General features: G+C 32.0%; 1 protein-coding gene across 1 annotated transcript; it reads left to right on the top strand.

Annotated features, from left to right (window-relative positions):
• Window positions 1–7,218: 7,218 nt before the first annotated feature.
• Window positions 7,219–7,779, top strand: LOC129908643 (uncharacterized). The gene has a single exon (XM_055985298.1). The coding sequence runs from the start codon at window positions 7,219–7,221 to the stop codon at window positions 7,777–7,779; it is 561 nt and encodes a 186-aa protein (XP_055841273.1).
• Window positions 7,780–24,075: the final 16,296 nt, after the last annotated feature.

Genomic DNA, 24,075 nt, shown 5'->3' with positions numbered 1-24,075 from the left:
CTATGCACAAGAATACGACGCAAAAAACCAGACGGCAAAGGAGATACATTTTTGTTGTTTCATTCATGGGATGTGTGAAAAAAAAAATGCTAGGCAGGCAGACGCAGAACAGTGATTTTTTTTTATATTATCCTTTACTTATGAACATAAATAATATGTAGGTATTACGCATGAATAACAAGTTCTTTTTTTTTGTTTGCTGGATCTAATTATGTCATGTGTTTTATTATCTTTTGTTTTCTAGTGATATTTGTATAGATTCCTAGAAAAATATATATGTATAAAAAAAACGGCAGGCGAAACCACACACTTCAAAAATATTATAGTACCTATATGTAGGTACATATTATGTAGGTACATATATCGGCTATCCAGGATTCGCAAATCGCAACTCTTCACTTTTTCAATTTAGGCAATTCTTTTTTTCGCAGTAGTGTTATAAAGCAATAAGTAGGCTGGTAGTATACCTACCTACATATTGAAAAATATTTGTTGGTGCTTTCTATCAGTGGGCTACGTCATGCGGCAGCAAAATAATAAATGTTTTTTGATCATTTAGGTGATGATGAACAATGGAAAAATAGATTTACCCATCATCTCAATTAATTCGCGGAACATGGCGCCGCGCTGCGCCGGGCACCCGCATACCTACAACAGCTACCTACTAAAAGAAATAATTTTTTTGAAAGGGTTGTAAAAGCGCAAAATAAACATATGGTAGGTATATATTTAGGTATCTATCAGTAGTCCAGTCAAATTATATTTGGTTGTATGGAGGTCTGAGAAATAATTCGCAACTGCAATTCGTACCTAAAATATGAAAGTACACTAGTACAGGAACTAAACCCCCCATTTTCCGAACAAATGTCTGGACGACTTTGGCCGCCATTTTGTTTTGAACAGTTTTGCGACTATCGCTTGTAGTTCGGCTAGTTTTGGTGTTAGAGAAAAATGTTATGAGACAAACTTGTAGTAAATTTTATTTCCCACAAAATATATTTTATAACTTTTTACTCTAAAACCCACCATTTAGGAATTATAATGAATTTCGTAAAATGCTATGCTTACTTTTTTTTTATATGCACCATAACTTTTTATTTTAAATTTTTATCAAAAAATTGTTGTTATAAAAATTGAAGAACTATTAATTAACTATGTTTTTCTCATATAAGGTTTTTTTGTCCGACGTACCGTTCCCTCACTAGAACGAAAAATCAATAAAAAAAATTAGAAAAAACAGGGTGAGGGGAGAGCACGATAACTATGGCGCTGAGATTTGATAACTGTATTTTGTAGAAGGGTTCAATACAAGTATATTTTACTTTGGGAGGGGGGTCTATCTAACCCCGTTTAGGCGGGAGGGGAAATTTTCTAAAAAAAACAACCTAATATTAAAAAATATATTAAAAAACAACGGCAACACTAAGAGTTATGAAGGATATTTTTTTCAAAAACCACTATTAAAGGATTTATTTTAATTTTTAAATATAACATCTGATAAAAAAGTATTTTTTTTTTAATTTTCTCAAAAACTAGAAGTCATTAAATATACGGTTTTCAGTGTTTGACAGAAAATCAGCCAAGGTAGTTTTATTGTACCTAATAGTAAATTTTGTATTGAAATTAATGGTCATGACAAAAATAGTATTGAATGTGTTTTTTTTTTAATTTGTTTCGCTAATTTTAACTTTGAGATCGATTATTTCAAAAACTATTATTTTAATAACACTATTTAAAAATTAAAATAAATCCTTTAATTGTGGTTTTTGAAAAAAATATCCTTGTTTTTTAATATATTTTTTAACATTAGGTTGTTTTTTTAGAAAATTTCCCCTCCCGCCTAAACGGGGTTAGATAGACCCCCCCTCCCAAAGTAAAAAATACTTGTATTGAACCCTTCTACAAAATACAGTTATCAAATCTCAGCGCCATAGTTATCGTGCTCTCCCCTCACCCTGTTTTTTCTAATTTTTTTTATTGATTTTTCGTTCTAGTGAGGGAACGGTACGTCGGACAAAAAAACCTTATATGAGAAAAACATAGTTAATTAATAGTTCTTCAATTTTTATAACAACAATTTTTTGATAAAAATTTAAAATAAAAAGTTATGGTGCATATAAAAAAAAAGTAAGCATAGCATTTTACGAAATTCATTATAATTCCTAAATGGTGGGTTTTAGAGTAAAAAGTTATAAAATATATTTTGTGGGAAATAAAATTTACTACAAGTTTGTCTCATAACATTTTTCTCTAACACCAAAACTAGCCGAACTACAAGCGATAGTCGCAAAACTGTTCAAAACAAAATGGCGGCCAAAGTCGTCCAGACATTTGTTCGGAAAATGGGAGGTTTAGTTCCTGTACTAGTGTACTTTCATATTTTAGGTACGAATTGCAGTTGCGAATTATTTCTCAGCAAAAGTATAACTTGACTGGACTATGACCATGCACAAAAACAAAAACATTACATACCTAACTTACTTCTCCGAAAACAAAAACGAAAAATATACAATTACTGTCACCCACACCCATAAAAAAAATCAAGCAAATATCTTGCAACAAAAAAAATCTGACCTTCCACAAAGTCTAGGATTGAAAAAAAATGAGACAAATAAAAAATAAGACAAAAAAAAACAGACGCGACGAGAGTCAAACAAAAATATGAGAAAAAATGAGAGCGGATTTATTAAAAAAAAAAGAGAATGCAGCGAAAAGAGAATGTTTTAGCGCTGATTTAGCAGTGGAATTTTGTTGAACTAAATATATTTGTGTGCGTGAAAAAAAGAATTTTTCTAGGTGAAAAACGCAAAATAGACACAATTTTAAAAATTAAAATTAAATATACCACCCATGAAAAAATATTTTTTTTTATTGGAACCTATAAACAAAATAACAAAAAAAAATACAAAAAATAAATTGATATTGTCAAGGTTTCCCTTCATTCACAACGACATTATACATATTCACATATTCAATTGCGTTTATAAGTATGTTAGGTCCAAAAAATCAAAAAAAAAAAATATGTCGTGAGAAGCTCTGAAATATATTTTATCATATTAAAATAATAAAAAAATTAAAAAAAAATTATTTATGGATTTCCCGCCAGGCAATAAAAAAAAGACACCAAAAACCTATAATTTTTCCAGATTTTTTGTTTCAAAAACTCATAATTTTTTTTTTTTTTTATTATAAAAAAAATAGAGTTATGTTAATGCATTTTCAGGCTTTGAATAACAGTTTATTTTGTTTCTATAGCTTTTGAACTTTTAAAGTTATACGAAATCTAGCATTGATGTTTTTTGCAAATTTGCCCTTTTTTTCGGGGTTTGGTAATATTTTTTTTCATACAAATGATACTAAATTTCAAAAAAACGAAGATGTCCTGAAATGAAGGGGTTTATTGTTATATAAAAAAAAAATATGCACAAATAAAAAAATAACATTTGATGAATTTCCCAGAGGTCCTTAAGAACACATATCTAAATTTGACGATTTTTCATAGTTTTTACTGATTTTGACAACTACAAAATTTTTGTTTTTTTTTTAAGCCAGCAATATATGTCCCCACATATATTCTTAATCCAAAATCGTTTATTTCAATTAAATATTCTCAAAAATGTGGATTCTGCAGAGCTTGGCGCAAAGTCCTAATCATTTTTTGGCCCTGAAACATACCCTTAAACTCCTTATTTTTAGCTTCTTGAGCTTCTTCGGAGAGCATACCTATAGGCAGGATAGCTTCATTTATGAGATGTCCATGAATTAATAATTTATGAACTGAAGTGCTCATGTAATACCAAGGGTAAAGTGAAACAAAAAGTTGTGCTGTTTCAAAACAATAAGTTTTGAATTTGGCAACATTAATTTTGAAAGCACTGGAAATTGCTTGTAAAATAACATGAAAACGTCTGATTACATTTTCGTCAATCCCAGTGATTTCCGCAGTTATTTGCGTATTTTGGAAAAATCGCCTTGCCGTGTTGCCATCGTTTGTATTCCCAAATCCTGGCTTAGGTTGGTCAATTATGAGCCCAGTTCGTGTTCTAAACTCACTTTGAATTTTTTGTTTTTGTTCTTTGATGGCAGTTTCAGTGCATCTCCATTGCTTCACTGGCAGCTTGTAGGAAACATGTAGCAATAGTTCATACATTCGTATCCACATGTGAAGAACAGAAGAACAAGACATTGAGAAAAATAGGAGGATTTCTCACGTGTTGTCCTACTAAAAACATTTTTGGGTGTCGTTTCTACTCTCTAATCCCCACCATTGAACCGGCACTGAAATAACAAATACGGTATAAAATGAGAAAGCCAATTGCACGAGAGCGCTTTTTTGCAAGCGCAATATAGAGATGAGAAAATAATGTTATCGATTTAGTTTATTTAGTTATCGATTTACTTTAAAAAAATCAAATTCAATTTTCTGGAAAAGTAATGCACTGATTTACATGATTCTTTAACAATATTTTAAATTAAAATTTATTTTTAACCTCAGAAATAAAAATCGATTTATCTTTAAATATCGATTTATCGATATTTATCGATATATTTTTTTTTAACATCTTTAGGGCAAAGAGAACTCTTTAACACTAGCTTATTAATGTACTTATCAGAAATAATGTTCTTCAATCAACCTTTATGAGAACTACAGTCACTCAAAAACATTTTTGTACAAATTTTCGAAATATGTTAAAATAAATACAATGTAATGTACTGATTTTAATAAGAGATTAATTTTAATTTTTTTTCTCCAATATCTTTGGTATTATACTTGTATTATTATGCATTCAAATTTTTTTTAAGCTTAAGAAAAAAAAAAAAAAAAAAATTTATTGAATTAAGAAAAAAATTATTGTAATTCGATTTACTCGAAAAGTAATCGATCAATTTGAATGATTTTTTTTCCAAAAAATCTTTAATAGTACAGTAATAATAATTTGTATCTAATTTTTTTTTAAAGCTTAAAAAAAAGAGAAACGATTTTTCTAAAATTATCGATTTATGGATTTTTACTGTTTTTTGAAATTTTAATATCTTCGGGGCAAAATGATTCAACAAAACTCTTTAGTTTCTGCTTGTAGACACTACTATTAATGACTATGCAAAAGATCAATTTGATCATTCTGCCCCTGCTATGATTTCCGGCCACTTAATGACGATCATACCCAAATTTTGACCTAAAATCGAAAACTACCTCTAATATAAAATTAGTAACATTTTTGAGTCGGGAAAAAAGTGATAAAAATTCATAAATACGTAAGAAAAATAAAAATTAAAAGAAAAAATTACTTACCATAAAAATAGAACAAAATTAAACAAACCAAAGACAATGTTTTTTTTTCATACAAAAAGTAATTTAAATTTTCAGCTAAAATCCGAATCTTTGAGAGCCTCTAACTTCTAAAGGGAGCTATATTATCTGATGAAATTTCAAAACTAGATTGGAACTAATGTCTAATTTATAACTATATAAGAATTTTGATAAAAATCGGAAATTTTCAAAACTGACTTAATCGCACGAAATCGGGATTTTGCCACATAGTGCGATCGTTCTACGAGCAAAATTACTGATGCAAGACATTTGGATGGAACACAACCTTGACTGGGATGATCCAATTCCCACCACACTGAAAACGAAATGGAAAGATTACAGAAGCGATCTCAACAGTATAACCAATATCAAAATAGAAAGATGGACGAAATACTCACGTACTGTCAACAAGATTGAAATTCATGGTTTTTGCGATGCATCTGAAAGAGCATATGGCGCCAACATATACATGAGAATCATAGATAAAAATAACAAGATTAACTTCCAAAACAAGGGTGGCACCAAAACAAAAGAAACAAAATGGCAAGAAACCTTTAACTATACCCAAACTAGAATTATGTGGAGCGGTTTTCCTAGCAAACTTGCTGTGGAAAGTTAAAAAAGATCTAGATATCGAGAAGATAGAGACATTTGCATGGTGCGACTCAACTGTTGCCTTAGCTTGGACAACTCCAAATAAATGGAAAACTTTTGTTTCACACAGAGTACAAGAAATCCAGAGATTAAACACAGGATACTCATGGAGACACGTTAAATCAGAAGATAACCCTGCAGACTTAGCATCAAGAGGTACATCTCCAAGTTTCTTAAAAGAAGCATCAATTTGGTGGAAGGGACCAATGTGGCTACAATCAAAGCAACTTTTGAAACTCCAACCAATCTCAAACCTAAGAACAGAACTGGAACTTAAAATCACGTCACACCATATTACCAAGGAAGAATTCTATCCACAAGACGACATTATTGCAAGATTTTCATCATTCACCCGATTAATAAGGGTAATAGCACTCTGTACCAGATACATTCACGTCATAAAAGGAAAAATAAAAGCTCGAAAAATTTCAAAAAAGTCTGACAAAGAAATACAAGAAGAAAAAAGAGCATTACAAAAGCGAAATTTATTACCATTAGAAGTGAAAATTACACACCTTTCGAAACTAAACACGACTGAGCTAAAGGACGCTCATATCAACATCATAAAGATAGCACAAAAGACATTACACGAAGAATACAAGGGACTACAAGAACAAGGCTCAATACCAGTTAGAAGCAACATAGCCAACCTAAATCCATTCATTCAACAAGGCATACTACGGGTAGGAGGAAGATTAAAAAACTCATAACTGGCTCCAGAGGCAAAACATCCGGCAATAATCCCACATAAATCACATTTGGCAAAGTTGATCATAGACTGGGCGCATAAGACAACACCTAATGGTGGAAAAGATCTAACCATGGCATGCATCTTAACTAAGAGGTGATGTAAACAACTTCATTAAGAAATGTATTAAATGCCAAAGATTCAACATACGAAACCAGACGCAATTAATGGGAAATCTACCCGCACCACGAGTATGTATGTCAAGACCTTTTACACACACTGGAGTGGACTATGCGGGCCCTTTTATGATGAAGACTAGCAAAATTCGTAACGCGAAATCAACAAAGGGATATATAGCAGTTTTCGTATGCTTAGCAACAAAAGCATTTCATCTTGAAGCAGTCTCCGACCTTTCAACAGACACATTCTTAGCTGCATTCGATAGAATGAGTTCTAGACGAGGACTGGTAAGTCACCTGTATAGTGATAATGCGACAAACTTTGTAGGAGCCAGCACTAAAATAAAAAACCAATATAAAAACAAAACGGAGTATTCACGGAAGCAATGGCAAACCAAGGAGTAAAATGGCACTTCATACCACCAGCATCTCCACACTTCGGCGGACTCTGGGAAGCTGGAGTGAAATCAGTCAAGCTTCACCTAAAAAACACAATTGGCGACACCCATCTTACGTATGAAGAATTCGCAACCTTACTTTCAAAAATAGAAGCTTGTCTCAAATTCAGGCCATTATGTCCAATGACTGGTACTCAAGAAGATTTAGAATCGTTAACACCAGCTCATTTCTTGATGGGCTCAAATATGTTCTGCAGAGATACAGACAACGTTCTCGATATAAAAGAGAACAAACTGACACGATGGGAATATTTAAATAAACTAAACCAACAATTCTGGAAGAGATGGTCATCGGAATATCTCACAGGACTACAAAAACGTCCCAAATGGACAAATACATCAAATAACATTGCAGACGGTGATCTGGTCCTTATACGAGAAGATAACATTGCTCCAGCAAATTGGTGTATGGGTAGAGTTCAAACAACATATCCGGAAAAGATGGATATGTCCGAGTTGTTACAGTTAAGACTCCATCTGGATATTTAACGCGTCCAATAACTAAAATATCCAAATTAGCAAAAGATGCACCAATAAGAACTGAACCAAATAAGAATGCAATAGAACAGAATCCAGAAATGGGGAGTACAATCGATAAAAACCCAGTCGTAAACCCAAAAACCCGAAACCAACCATCTTCAGTCACCAATTCTAAAACCAAGAAAAATCATTAAAAAATTTAAAATACGACCAACGACGATCCCTATCCGACCACCAATAGAAGAACTCATAGAACGACACCAAGCCAGAAAGAGAGGAAGTGAAATCATACGCAATACTGAAACAAAAAAGGCCAGAACAACCATTCCATCATTAATTGTATCCATCGCACTAGCATCGATTGTCTGGCCACTGCCAGTACACGCCCAATATTCTAATACACCATTTACCACACATCCAGGATTGTATTTTAAAGATAACGGTAGCATCAACCTCATCGCATCAAATTGGCGAATGATAACATATTACAACTTAGCCATCTACAAAAGCCAATTATTAGGATTACACAACATGGTATACGATATAGATCAAGGATGCAAGACTCTTAAATCATCTGAGTGCCTCAATATACTCACAATGTTGAGAGCACATGTAGCAACCATCGAAGAAAGAAATGTAATTTTATATGAAAGGGGAGGAAGGGTCAAAAGGTCACCTTTCGTCATTATAGGAAAAATATCAAATCAATTATTCGGCATTTTAGATCAAGATTACGTTCGGAATATTGAGATGCAGATTGACAAGGTGAACCAAGATGACGAATACACTAGAAGACTTCTACGAAATCAAACTTCAATTGCAGAAACCACACTTAATATCCTAAAAACAACAGGTCTACAAACCACAAATCAATTCAAATTACTACAGGAAAGAGTTAGTAACATAACTACAGAAATGCAGAATACAATAGACAACGTTCATCAAATTCAACTGTTAACTATTCTAGGACCAACTACACACATGTATGTCAGCAACGTCAAAAACATACAAGATTCACTGTTAGATGCGGTATTAAACACGCAACACGGAACAACCCATCATTTGATAATAACTCCTCAACAACTTAGAAAACATCTGACTGATATCCGGCAGCACATACCTGGAACAATGACACAACCTGCAAGTGAACGTCCAGATCAAATACTTCAAATATACAGGGTGTCCCACAGTCACCGCCCCAAACGAAAACCATGGGTTCCTGAGGTCATTTTAAGTCGAAAAACTTAAGAGGTAATTTTCTCGTTTTCGTCCCGTTTTCGAGTTACCACGGTTTTTATAATTTTTGTTCTCTTTTCCCTTATCTGGCTTTATCTTTGCCAAACTACGTTTGATTTGAAAAATTTTTTTTACAACCAATCAAGAATTTATTACAGTTTTAGTTTGTCTCAAAACTTTTTTTTCTGCGGACAACCGTTTCTCCACAATTTTGCATCAAATACAATTTTCTTCGTTTTTAAGTTGTTTTTTACACTTTCATATCATTTAAGTCAAAGAAACACGTTAATGAGTATTAATTTTTTGTGCTTTTTATTAAAGCCCAGCTTTTTTTCATAAAAAAAAATAAGTTTTATTTCATAAAAAAGGCTACTGAAATTAATTAAAAAAAATAAACAAACTGAGTGAATTAAAAAAAAAATAATTTTTAAATACAAAATTTGTTTGAATGAATTAAAAACTTTTTCTGAGCTATTGTGGTTAAGAAAAGAACAAATAAATAAAGCTCAGAAAAAGTTTTAATTCATTTAAATAAATTTTGTATTTAAAAATTATTTTTTTTTAATTCACTCAGTTTGTTTATTTTTTTTAATTAATTTCAGTAGCCTTTTTTATGAAATAAAACTTATTTTTTTTTATGAAAAAAAACTGGGCTTTAATAAAAAGCACAAAAAATTAACACTCATTAACGTGTTTTTTTGACTTAAATGATATGAAAGTGTAAAAAAACAACTTAAAAAACGAAGAAAATTGTGTTTGATGCAAAATTGTGGAGAAACGGTTGTCCGCAGAAAAAAAAGTTTTGAGACAAACTAAAACTGTAATAAATTCTTGATTGGTTGTAAAAAAAAAATTTCAAATCAAACGTAGTTTGGCAAAGATAAAGCCAGATAAGGGAAAAGAGAACAAAAATCATAAAAACCGTGGTAACTCGAAAACGGGACGAAAACGAGAAAATTACCTCTTAAGTTTTTCGACTTAAAATGACCTCAGGAACCCATGGTTTTCGTTTGGGGCGGTGACTGTGGGACACCCTGTATAAATTGATGAATGTTCACGGGAGAATAACTAAAAGCTATATCATCTTTGAGTGCAAAATACCAATACTAGACTCAGAGATATACCAAGTGCTTAGAATAATACCCGTTCCAACACCATTTCAGGATCAATTTACCTTTATTGCGCCATCATCCAATACAGTGGCGTATTGAGGGGGGGCTCAGGGGGCTGAAGCCTCCCCCCCAAGCCTTCAAGATCATGTTATTATTTAGCTTATTTCATCAAAATGTACATGATTAACTGAATCTTTTTCGTAAATCTTAGAGATTAAGAGGTCGCTCAGATGCTCAAGCCCCCTCCAAATTCTGAATCGTCTGTTTTGTTTGAGTAAGAAGCTTAGCTGACTCTGAGGGTTGGGGTACATTTTTTTTCGGATTTAAGTCCAATTCGGAGTTTTTCACATCATATTTTTAGTCGCGTCGGTTTAAATCACCGTTGAATTTTACAAAACTTCTTATGCAATCTCAAAACGCCGTATTTTATCGTCTTAAGTATATTTATTTTTATTTTTTCAAAAATAATAATTTTCTTAAAATTATTGCAAATAGAAATTTTTGATATCTTAAAATCTTAGTTGACAACAAACTAATTGTTTTTTTTAAGCAGCAACATATTGCGAAAAAATATATATTTCGTATTAATCATCAAAAAAAAATTTATCTAAAATTCGTTTTTTCACTCATTTAGATTTTCTGATCGAATTCAATTCAATTTGTTTCTGTTTGTGAATTTGGTGCCTTTTTCAAAGAATGTGCAAATTTTGGGAAAACTATTTTATTGTTTTGTAATGTTTACTTGTTGCTAATTTAATATAATATAAATAAAACACATGAGGCATGAAAAATCATAATTCTCTGTGTTTCCAACCTCATTCGCATATCGTCCATGTTTTGCATTTCACTTACATATTTGATTTGTCTCGCAAAATGTGTCTTCTTATTTTTTCTTTTAACTTCTGCTTTTTTTTCCATTAAAGTTACTAATAAAATTGCATCCATGTTCAAAGCAGCAGTAATTTCACTTTAGAAACTTAACAAAAATGGATGATCCTTCAGTTTTGACATTTCGAAGCAATTTCGAAGTTTTCGAAATCGATCGAAATGAAGAAAATGATATTTCAATTCACATGAAATTGAAAAGTGATTTCAATTCACTTTCGGTCAAATTGCGGAACATGGGCGTTTATATTAAATTAAGTTATGAGTTTAACTCAAAAACTAGACGTGATAGGAATAAATCTGTAAACTGTTTTGAATTTAGCACATGACAAAGTTCGAACGAAATAAAGCGATCTCTTAACGATGACTCAACACCTTGCTGTTTGTGTAAAGTGTTTGGGATACAAGAACTTTGAAAAAAAACAATACTTTGAATATTAAAGGAGGAGACAGTAGTACGAAGCTGTCGATTGAGAGCAGTAAAATCCTACTATACCACTTTCAGTACCGCAGCACAGCGCTTCACTCTCGATTAAAGATTTATGAAAAAGAAAGATAAAATTTCCTCTAACAAATTTTTGAAAAAATTTTCAGCCCCCTCCAAATTTTTTTCTGGATACGCCCCTGCATCCAAATATATATTAACTAATCTAGCACGAGAAAAATATTATCCAATGCAAGAAAGCGAATTCGACAAATGCACTTCAGTAGAAGAAGGGTTACATTACTGTCCAAAACATCATCCGCTATACAATCTCCAATCTAATACATCCCAATGTGAGATTAATTTATTAAACCACAACAAGGAAAAAGAAGACAAGTGCAAGGTAGTACACATCAAGCCCAAACAAGTTTGGATAGTATTACGAAACCTCAATAGTTGGCTATACGTAATGGGCAAAGAAACAACATTCAATCTGGTGTGCAAGGAAAAGGCATTGACTGTTACTCTGATAGATGACGGAATACTTACCTTAGAAGCAGGATGTCAACTTAAATTGGACACTATGGTAATCACTGCTCACGAGTCATATACAACAAGTCTGAATACATCTTTTACTCCACAACTCAACTTAAGCACCATTATACACAAATTTACCAAGGAACCATCAAACCAATATACCAGTGCATTAAGTGTATTACACTATCCAGATGAGCAAGTGAGAAACTTAGAACACTCTATACAACAACTAAAAGAAACAGAAATCTCCAAATCAAGTAACCACAATAATACACATCATATTATTCATTATTCGAGCTCTACAATACTCATTATATTGCTGATTATTAATGCTGCCATAAAAAGACGTCAGAAAACTCATAAGCTATACCAAGTTCCTACACCAGCACCAAAAACTTCTGTCTAGAAGACAGGGGGGAAAATGTTGAAAGTATCAACAGGAACACCAACAAAACCCAACACCAAATTCCCACTGCAATCATAGCAGTCTCAGTATGCTGAGTCACAATATAATATTGTGTTACATTAAAGCGCAGTGTCATCAATAGTTTTAATTTTGTTTATTATTTATGTTTTGATTTGCCTTCCGCTTTTTTTTGTCGTTTATAGGTCAACCAAAAGCAATAAATATATTATTAGTAAGCAATATGTTATAATGAACTACGTTTCAAAATACATACCGTTAAGCAATATCTGTAATGAAGTTATATGAAACTAAGCATAAATCGTAGTACAAATAGCAGTAAGATTCAATCAATAAAGCAGAATAAGTTTTAGTACAAATTAAATGAGTTCTCTCTCCTTGTATCGATCCCCCACCAGTGGTAAGATCGGTGTGAGGTAAACACATTGCTTATTATAAAACTAAACAAACCCCAACAACCATATTTGACTATATGTTGAAAACTCGACTTAAAATTTGAAAATATTTTTTTTCTCATACCGCACTAACACATTTAAAATCACTATTAAAAAAAAAGACACACGAAAAAACTATTTTAATTAAAATACTTTGACTATTAATATACTCCATTATTAATTTAATTTTCACAGGAGAAATATATTTGCACAACAATTAGCCGGAACAAAAACACCTTAAAACTCTTAATACAAAAAAACGGAAAAGAGGCTATGTTCACGTGTCTATAACTTATGGAACAATAAATAAATGCAAAAAATTTTATTGCATTTCGAGCTTTCATATATTTTGTATCATTTACCAATTAATTTCAAGTACCGCTAAAATAGTTGTATTTCTTAATTATTACCATGAGTCGTCCTACTGTCTGTCGGCTCTTCCCCATATATTTTTGTAAATATGTACTCGGATGCCACATATCAGACTTATAATTAGATATATATGTTTAAAAATCAATAAAGCTGGTTTTCATAGCAAAAATTAAGTGTACTTGGAACAACGAATTTAGTTCCGCTAGATTGTCAAAATTGCACACTGTGTGGCGGCTTAGAGGTAAAAGCTCCCGTCATCACAAACCTGAACTGCAGGACTGCACCAACTTATGTTAAGAATCAAACCGCATTTTGAGCGCATGTTGGGTGTTAAGCATTTTTTTGATGTCATTTCTTATGTGGATAATTGTTACACAAAATACTTTACTTTAAAAAGAATAAAACAAAACGTAAAAGAAAAATCTAAGAAAACAGCTACTAATTTCAAAAAACGAAATAAAATATAAAAAAATAAAATGCACGACAAGACTGCACTGCAAGACTGCAACCAACTTAAGTTAAGAATCAAACCGCATTTTGAGCGCATGTTGGGTGTTAGTGCATTTTTTTGATGTCATTTTTTATGTGGATAAATAATTGTTACACAAAATTCAATAAAAATATTGTAAACAAAGTTCGAGAAAAATAAATTTCAACGGCAAAAATTTCAAATAAAAATTTAAAAAAAAAAATTAAAATTTTTGATTTATACACACATTTTTGAATGCAGTTTTTGAAAAGAATCAAAATCCAATAAAACTGCATTGAAAATTGTGTGATAGGTTGGGTACTTTAAAGAGAATAAAACAAAACGTAAAAGCAGAATCTAAGAAAGTAGCTACTAATTTCAAAAACCGAAATAAAATATAAAAAAATAAAATGCACGGCTACTTGCTCTTGTAGTTCAAAGTATCTATATCTTAAATAACTATTGGAAATTAAATATTTTCGTTAAATTTTGAACAAAAAAATTTTTAATTTTTTTCAAAAACCTTTTTTAATTTTTTTCAAAATGACAAGAAATATTGATGAAATATGCGATATTAATGATATTGGCAACGCAATATTTCCGTTCCCCGAAATTTGTAAGAGAAACTAAAAACGCAGTTTTCTTACTTGAAGACTATAACGAACACCAAATTTAATCGATATCGTTAGAGCCGTTTTCGAGAAAATTGCAATAACTCATTAACGATACATGGGAAGAACCGACATTAGCAATTAAAAAAAAATAAAATGTCATTTTCCCATCATCCGTATTTTTTTAGAAAAACTAAAAAACGCAGTTATATTATATACTAACAGCATTATGTGTGTCAAATTTAATCAAAATCGTTAGAGCCGTTTTCGAGAAAAATGCAATACCTCGAAAAATTTTTATGGGAGGTATACTGTTCTAGGCGAGATATTAGAAAACAAAAAAAAATCAACCTTGGAAATTACGAAAAAACTATCTGTACCAAATTCAATATAATTTAATTTTTTATTATTTTTGTTATTTTTTTTTCTTCGTTATCTGTACCAAATTTCATGAAAATCTGCCGAGTACAGATGGACGCACCGACGCGACGCACAGGCCGACGGACGTCATGACGAAACCCACTTTTTTTGACTTCTCGATTAATAATGATTTTCATATAAAAGATTTTCGTATAAAGAGCTACGGCTCTAAGGATTTTGTTTAAAAAATTCAAATGTTAGTCAAATTCAAATGTTTCTCTAATGAGAAAAATTTTTTTTGAAAATCATTATTAACGGTACCTGCCTTAGAAACGTTTTTTTTTTAAATCCGATTGTCTCCGGAACTACTTATTCGATTTCAACGAAAATTTTTTTGAAGAAGCATTCATATAATTTAAATATAAACATAAAAAAATTTCCAAAGAAATAATTTTTGGATTTTTAAAAAAATTTTGAAAATTTTTTTTTTGAAAAATCAAGTTTTCGAAAACGGGACATTGAATTTTTTTGAAATTTTGTTTTTAATATGTTCATTAGTGATTTCTACAAAATAACATACTAATTTTATTTTAAAACTTTTTTCCAAGAAACTATTCATAAAAAATTAGTTCTTTAAAAAACGGCTCTAACGATTTTGAAATTGTTTTCTAAAAATGCATCTTGATATATCAATCAAAACTGCATACTTGTTTTGGAGAGCAATTTGATTTCAGATTTTATTTTATTTTTATTTTTAAACGAATTTTATTTTTTTTTCCAAATTTCTATATAAAAAGTCTTAAAAATTTAAGCAACTTTAACTTAATTTTATTTTTTTTTTATTAACTTTATTTATTTATTTAAGCTTAGTACAAGCTATGACTTAAAACTAAATAAAAACTGACTTAAACTACCTTAGACTAATTTAACAATTTTGTTTTCTTGTTTTGTGTTGTTTTTGTTGTATTATTCGCCTATAAGCGATACAGTAAAATCCATTAATAGCTACTGTAGTGAGGTTGCAGCAACCCGAAATAGGCTCAACGAAACCATGGAACTCCTAAAATCCTCGGACAACAACAACGACAAAAATGTCCCAAATTGTTCCCTTAATCTTAACACATCATCACTACATGATGAGCTGTGCGAAATAGGCGCATCAACATCATTTCATCGTAAGATTACAACATCTCAATCTACTCAAACAGCCCTTGAAGAGCCGTTTACTTCAAATCAGTCTACAAATGTTCCTCCCATGAGTAGCCAATCAGATGAAAATCCTGTCTCTACTACGACCGTTAAACCTCCTGTATCATCTAATAAGCCTCTTGCTCCTTCTCTTACTTCACCGTCGACCAACAACTCTTCTATCAAATACTTAATTAAGGCCGTGTGTGAATTGCGTCAAATAGTTAACACCGTGTAAAATTTTTGACACTATTGAGGTGAATGTTCAGCTGTTAAAAATTTATTGGGCTCTGGGACCTGGTTAAATTCGAGTTAATTTTTTTTGCAGATGGTTTTGTTCTGTTTTTTTTTTTTTTTTTATTAAAAAGGAGTTTCATGGCAGAAAAGAGGCAGAGAAAAATATTAAACAATAAGCCATACAGCTGAAATTTTTTTGTTCACCTCAATAGTGTCAAAAATTTTACACGGTGGTAACTATTTAACGCAATTCACACACGGCCTTAATAAAAAAAAAAAAAAAAAAAACAAATCCATCTGCAAAAAAAATTTAACTCGAATTTAACCAGGTCCCAGAGCCCAATAAATTTTTAACAGCTGAACATTTTTTATTCACCTCAATAGTGTCAAAAATTTTACACGGTGTTAACTATTTAACGCAATTCACACACGGCCTAAAAAGAAGTATCATGGCAGAAAAAAGGCAGAACAAATTTTAAACAATAATCTATACAGCTAAAATTTTTTTTATTAATCTCAACAGTGTCAAAAATTTAACGCGAATTTAACTATTTAACGCAATTCACACACGGTCTAAGGGTCTTCCTTGGGTCATTACTGTATGATGGCTTTCCAACTGGTTCTTGGTGAACTATAAAATCTATATTACCCGCATCAAAAAAATTTCAAGGCATGGAGACTCAAATACTTGCACATTCTTGGTACATATGCCTGCAAAATACGACTGGATGTTTTTAAACCCTGGATCTGACGTCGCCTCCTTCAATGGCGTAGAGTTTTACGCCTTAACAATGATAAAAAAAATAGATCTAAGTCTAGGTTAAGAAATAGTCCTCCTGTAAATGATCCTAACTGGCAACTAAAAATTGGCAGGCATCCTAATTTCAACAATATTCCCCCTCTCCTTGCTAATCATTCTTTAAATCTAACTCCCCCCTCTAACATTATCAGTTCAATAGCTCACAGAACTAATACTTCCACCTCAAAACCCTCAACCACTCCTGCTTCCTCCAACTCATGTTCTGTGTCTCCCAACCATAAATACCCAAACTTCATTTACTCTCATGTTTTGAAAACTCCCCAAGCTTCCATTCCAACTTCTTCATCCCTTAGTGTACCCTCTTCCCATACTACTACCTCCTACGCTGAGTCCTCTAAACGTCACACCCAGAATAGAGTTTCATTTGATTTAACCCCAGTTTCTTTTTCGTCATCCCTATCCCCTCCTTCTGTCTTTAAATCTCATGAATCAACCGTAATTACTCCCCCTCCAAACTCCACGGTTTCAGTTCCTTCATTTATTGATCCTTTGCTTCCCCCAGCTGTTAAACTTGCTCAACAGTTTTCAGCCAGCGACGATGGACGTTATATAGTTGCACGTCTTCGTGAGGTTAAAACCTACGAAAATGTCCGGTTGTACCTAGCCTATCTACACGACAAACCTGTGTTGATGGTAAAACCAAAACGAACCTTGAGCTACTAAGATGGACTCCCTTGCGACTTCCTTGCTTTTTGAAAAAAATCTTCATTCAATACCATGAAACGGGAGCGTATCGGAATCCCGCTTTTTAAAATCCCGTTTTTCGAAAATCCCGAAAAAAAAGTTTCAAAATCCCGTTTTCTAATATACCGCTTTTTTAAATCCCGTTTTCTGAAATCCCGCATTTTAAAATCCCGTCAAATCCCGAAAATCCCGGTTTTTTAACCAAATACATGCTTAATTCACAAATAAAAAAATCATGAGAAATAGACAAAAAATTAGTAAAACTGATTTTTTGCCCACACAATATGTACCTTCAACACATTATGAAAACGGTATTTCTTTTATAAAAATATAAAATGATTAAAGCCTTAAATTGAGTTCACAAGTAAAAGAAATTTCATTTATTTAAATATCAAAATTGTTGAAATGCATCCAAATATAATTTGAAATATATTTAAATGAAATTTCTTTTGATTATGTAGTGTGTACTTAATTTAAGGTGTTGTGATCATTTTATGTTATTATTAATCTATGGGATTATCACGATTTGATTGTTCTTCTGAAACTTTAAAGTAAATATTAGTTCGTTAATTGATTTCTTTTAAGTATCACATTCCTTACTTTTTCTTATTTTTTTATATATTATATTTTTTGTTAAGGCTTTTAATTAAGGGGTAATAACACCTTGTAAACCACGAAATCGAGAGTCATTTTCATCAGCGTATAAAACAAAGAAGAAATATTATTTTCTTTTGGTGTTTGTTTAGTTTAATTAAATATATTAATAGGTAACAGAATAGGCTAATGTTAAATTTTTTAATGATGTGAAATTTTTTAAATGGCGGTGTAGTTCAGGATGATAGTAAAATCCTGTGCTCCCATCGGGCGACCAACTAACTCCTACAGTTTTTACCGATTGAGCTGAAATTTTGTGTGGAGCTTAAAAATACTATTCTCTAGTGAAGTACGTAGGATTTTTTTGAAATATTAAAATTTAACGATTTTATAGTCTTTTTTTCAACGAATTTTGTTTTTGGAATGAAATAATTTTTTCAAACTAATGCCATTTCTTTAAAAACTAAAAATCCTACGTACTTCACTAGAGAATAGTATTTTTAAGCTCCACACAAAATTTCAGCCCAATCGGTTAAAAAAAATCGGTGCGTCCCTTCAATGCCTCTCAATCTATAACCAAAATGTCAGAGGACTTCGAACAAAAGCTTCTGATGTTTACTTAAATTCCCAAAAACCTCCAATTGATGTATTCGCCTTAACTGAAACAAACCTTTCAGAAAACATTTCGAGCAGTGAACTCTTTTCCTCTAACTTCAATACATTTCGTAAAGATGTCCTAGTCAGTGACCACAATAACATCGGGCATTCTGGTCGTGGGGTTCTGCTGGCATTGAATACTGACCTTGACTCTTTGTTTAATATCCCAAATATTTCTAGTCTCGAGCTAATATGCGCTAAAATTAACCTTAATAGACGGAGTCTTTATATTTTGTGCTCCGGCTCAACCACCTTCTCAATATCAGCTTCTTGCTGACGCTGTGGACTACATTGTTGACTGCATGAACCCTGAAGACGACCTCATTCTTGTAGGTTACTTTAATTTACCCAACTTTACTTGGTCTTCATCGGATACTGAAATTCACTTTGTAGCTGTAAATGCTATCTGCGACAAAGAAGTTTTGTTTACTGACCGACTTCAAGCCTGTGGTCTCGTCCAGGTTATCAATATTAAAAATAACCTTCAAAGGCAACTGGATCTCATCTTTACATCAGACGCTTGGAATACCGTTGTTACCGAAAGCACTCATCTTCTATCTCAACTTGACAATTATCACCCTCCAATTTGATTTGCAGGTTGATCTCACTATCAATCTTAAAAAGTTTTACCAATTTATAAACTGCAAAAAAAAGTCGGATGGATATCCCTCAACTTTAAAACTTCGTGACTCTCTGTCTTCTGACCTTAACATTATATCCAACCTCTTTGCAGATTTTTTTAGCGAAGGTTTCTCGTATAATAACTCTGATACTGATTTCTACTAGTTTAACTATATGGAAAACTGCCCACAGACGACATTCAACAGCATCAATATTTCCCTTTCAGTAGTGACCAACAAAATTAATAACCTCAAGGATGGTTTCTCGCCTGGCCCAGATGGCATTCCAGCAATTATTTTAAAGAAATGTATTGCCAATTTAGTTCAACCGTTAACATTCCTTTTTCAGCTCTCGAACTCCAGTTGTGTCTTTCCTAAACTCTCGAAAGACTCTTTTATCATCCCTATCCACAAAAAAGGCTGCAAAAATGACATCTCAAATCATAGACCCATTGCCAAACTCTCTTGTATACCTAAACTTTTTGAAAGTATTATTTATGAGTCACTACTTCATCATTGTCAATCTTTCTGTTCCCCTAATAGTAGGAGATCCGGCCATAGGACGACCTACCCTCATCGTTATACCAGTTGAGAGTTATATTTTCTGAAAGCTAGTGTCTTAGGAAATAAATTGCACATGGGTTGCCAAGCGATATCCTGTCAAGGCATAGGGTTGCCAGGCCTTAAAGTTAATTTTTGCAAATTTTTGAAAATGCGACCCTGCTTAAATGGCAAGCCTAAGAGTTATAAAAAAAATATAATGTCATAGGAAATTTAATTTAAAAATTTTAATTTTCAGGATTTTGTAAAATTTGAAGTTTGAGTAGGGTAAACAAAGGCAAATTAAGAAAAAGGGCAGAAATCTATTATCTAAAAAAAATGTGATAGAAATAAAATTGAAATTGAAATCGATAGATATTATAAATATATGAAAGCCACACATACAAATAAAAAATGTAAAAAATCTACAACGCGAGATATAGTCTTTTTAGAGTCATGATACTCCAATTCGATATTTGAGAAATAATTCACCAAAAATCAGAATGAAAGATTTTTTAAATAATTTTTATGTGATAAGTTAGGAAAAATAAAATAACTTGACACGTGTCTGTCAAATTTTTAATTTAACTTACCGTTTTTGCGAGGGGATTTTTTGAAAAGGTGCTTATTTTCGTATTTCAACATATTAAAGGAAAAAATCTCGTCATGGGAGGACCTATCCACCTCATTATACCAGTTGAAAGCTATATTTTCCTAAGGGTGGTGTCTAAAGAAACAGTTTGCACATAGGTTGCCTAGCGATATCCTGTCAAGGCATAGGGTTGCCAGGCCTTAAAGTTTATTTTTGCAAATTTTTCAAAATGCGACCCTGCTTATATGGCAAGCCTAAGAGTTATAAAAAAATATAATGTCATAGGAAATTTAATTTAAAAATTTTAATTTTCAGGATTTTTTAAAATTTGAAGTTTGAGTAGGGTAAACAAAGGCAAATTTAGAAAAAGGGCAAAAATCTATTATCTAAACAAAACGTGATAGAAATAAAATTGAAATTGGAATCGATAGATATTATAAATATATGAAAGCCACACATACAACAAAAACAAATAAAAAATCTACAACTCGAGATATAGTCTTTTTAAAGTCATGATACTCCAATTCGATATTTGAGAAATAATTCACCAAAAATCAGCACGAAAGGTATTTGAAATAATGTTTATGTTATTAGAGAGCATAAATAAAATAACTTGACACGTATCTGCCAAATTTTTGATTTGACTTAGTTTTTGGTTCCTGTGTATTTTTGAAGAATAACACCGAAACAGTGAATTGAATTGTAAAAATCTGTAATTCTTCAAAAATACACAGGAACCAAAAACTAAGTCAAATCAAAAATTTGGCAGATACGTGTCAAGTTATTTTATTTATGCTCTCTAATAACATAAACATTATTTCAAATACCTTTCGTGCTGATTTTTGGTGAATTATTTCTCAAATATCGAATTGGAGTATCATGACTTTAAAAAGACTATATCTCGAGTTGTAGATTTTTTATTTTTTTTTGTTGTATGTGTGGCTTTCATATATTTATAATATCTATCGATTCCAATTTCAATTTTATTTCTATCACGTTTTGTTTAGATAATAGATTTTTGCCCTTTTTCTAAATTTGCTTTGTTTACCCTACTCAAACTTCAAATTTTAAAAAATCCTGAAAATTAAAATTTTTAAATTAAATTTCCTATGACATTATATTTTTTTTATAACTCTTAGGCTTGCCATATAAGCAGGGTCGCATTTTGAAAAATTTGCAAAAATAAACTTTAAGGCCTGGCAACCCTATGCCTTGACAGGATATCGCTAGGCAACCCATGTGCAAACTGTTTCTTTAGACACCACCCTTAGGAAAATATAGCTTTCAATTGGTATAATGAGGTGGATAGGTCCTCCCATGACGAGATTTTTTCCTTTAATATGTTGAAATACGAAAATAAGCACCTTTTCAAAAAATCCCCTCGCAAAAACGGTAAGTTAAATTAAAAATTTGACAGACACGTGTCAAGTTATTTTATTTTTCCTAACTTATCACATAAAAATTATTTAAAAAATCTTTCATTCTGATTTTTGGTGAATTATTTCTCAAATATCGAATTGGAGTATCATGACTTTAAAAAGACTATATCTCGAGTTGTAGATTTTTCAAATTTTTTTGTTGTATGTGTGGCTTTTATATTTTTATAATATCTATCAAATCCAATTTCAATTTTATTTCTATCACGTTTTGTTTAGAAAATAGATTTTTGCCCTTTTTCTAAATTCGCCTTTGTTTACCCTACTCAAACTTCAAATTTTAAAAAATCCTGAAAATTAAAATTTTTAAATTAAATTTCCTATGACATTATATTTTTTTATAACTCTTAGGCTTGCCATATAAGCAGGGTCGCATTTTGAAAAATTTGCAAAAATAAACTTTAAGGCCTGGCAACCCTATGCCTTGACAGGATATCGCTTGGCAACCCATGTGCAATTTATTTCCTAAGACACTAGCTTTCAGAAAATATAACTCTCAACTGGTATAACGATGAGGGTAGGTCGTCCTATGGCCGGATCTTAGACTATAAGCAACATGGTTTTTTAAAAGGAAGGTCCACAACTACTAACCTTATTCAATTTGTCTCCAAGTCATTATGTGCTTTAGAACAAGGTAAAGAGATTGACGTTATCAAGCAACTGATTTCAGCATGGCATATGACAAAATTTTCTCTTAAAATTATTTTTATCAAATTAAAAAAGGTCGGGTTTCCTCATTCTTTAATATTATGGACTAGGTCCTATTTAATTGACCGTCAATACCGAATTCTTTTTAGAGACTGTCTGTCTAAGCCTTTTCCCGCTATATCCGGCGTCCCTCAAGGTAGTCATTTAGGCCCACTTTTTTTTTGTTTTAGCCATTAACGATGTTGATATGATTATTTCTCGATGTGACTTAGAAATTTACGCCGACGATATGAGAATTTCAAAAATAATTTCCTCACCTGAATGTGAACTTATTCTTCAAAGCGAGTTGAATACTTTCTTTACCTGGTGCCAAAACAATTTTTTGGAGCTTAACATTAAAAAGTGTCAAGCTATAACTTTTTCTCGAAAACGTTCAATTGCTTCGCTTAGGCAATACAAGATAATTGACCAACCTGTTCCTGTTGTAACATCTATTCGTGACCTTGGTATTATTCTCGATTCACAACTCACTTCGACAGTATCATTAGTAAAGCTAAATCAGCTCTTGGCTTCGTTAGACGTTGGTCGAAAGAATTTTCTTGTCCATATGTCACCAAATTCCTTTATGTGACATTCGTAAGGCCACTACTCGAATACGCCTCCCAAGTCTGGTCACCGTATCACCAAGTCCACATTCAACGTATTGAAGCTTTTCAGCGTAGATTCTTTTCAGATTGTGTCCAGTTTGTGGTATTTGTCCGTTTCGAAGCAGACGAAAACATTGAAGAAGACATTTTACTTTGTAAAGCTTTTCCTGCTAACACTACTGGCCAGTGTTTGAACGACATGTTTCTAGAAAGCTGTCACGACTACGAATTGAATTGGACAAAATGTTTTGCTGTTTGTAGCGATGGTGCCAAAGCCCGACCGGCAACAAAAGTAGACTAATTGCAAAATTGAAACTAATAATGCCAAATGTTTCATGGACACACTGCTTTCTTCATCGACAAGTTCTAGCATCCAAGGTATACTGCCTCCAAAACTAAATGATGTGCTTAAAGATGTGATCCGAGTAGTGAACTCTATAAAAGGCAAGGCGTTGCAATGTCGACTGTTTAGGATTGCATGTGATGAAATGGTTTCACTCCACAAAAATCTTCTTTACCACCAGGTCAGATGGCTGTCAAAGGGAAAAGTATTGACACGAGTTTTGAAATTAAGAGCAAAATCTGAAAATTCGAACAATTTTTGCGACCCCCCGTAGCTTTTAAAATTATCCTTCCCCGCTGATCCTTTTGACCACTTAAATATTCTGAATAAGAGCCTCCAAGGAAGAGAGGAAAACATTTTGACTGCAAAGGACAAAATCAGAGGATTCCCTGGAAAACGTCGGTTATGGCCAGTGTCACTACAAGCAAGCACAGT

This window comes from Episyrphus balteatus, chromosome 1 (assembly GCF_945859705.1).
Source record: "Episyrphus balteatus chromosome 1, idEpiBalt1.1, whole genome shotgun sequence".
Taxonomy (NCBI): domain Eukaryota; kingdom Metazoa; phylum Arthropoda; class Insecta; order Diptera; family Syrphidae; genus Episyrphus; species Episyrphus balteatus.
The sequence above is the reverse complement of the archived record's forward strand: the minus strand, read 5'-3'. Positions and strand labels throughout refer to the sequence as shown.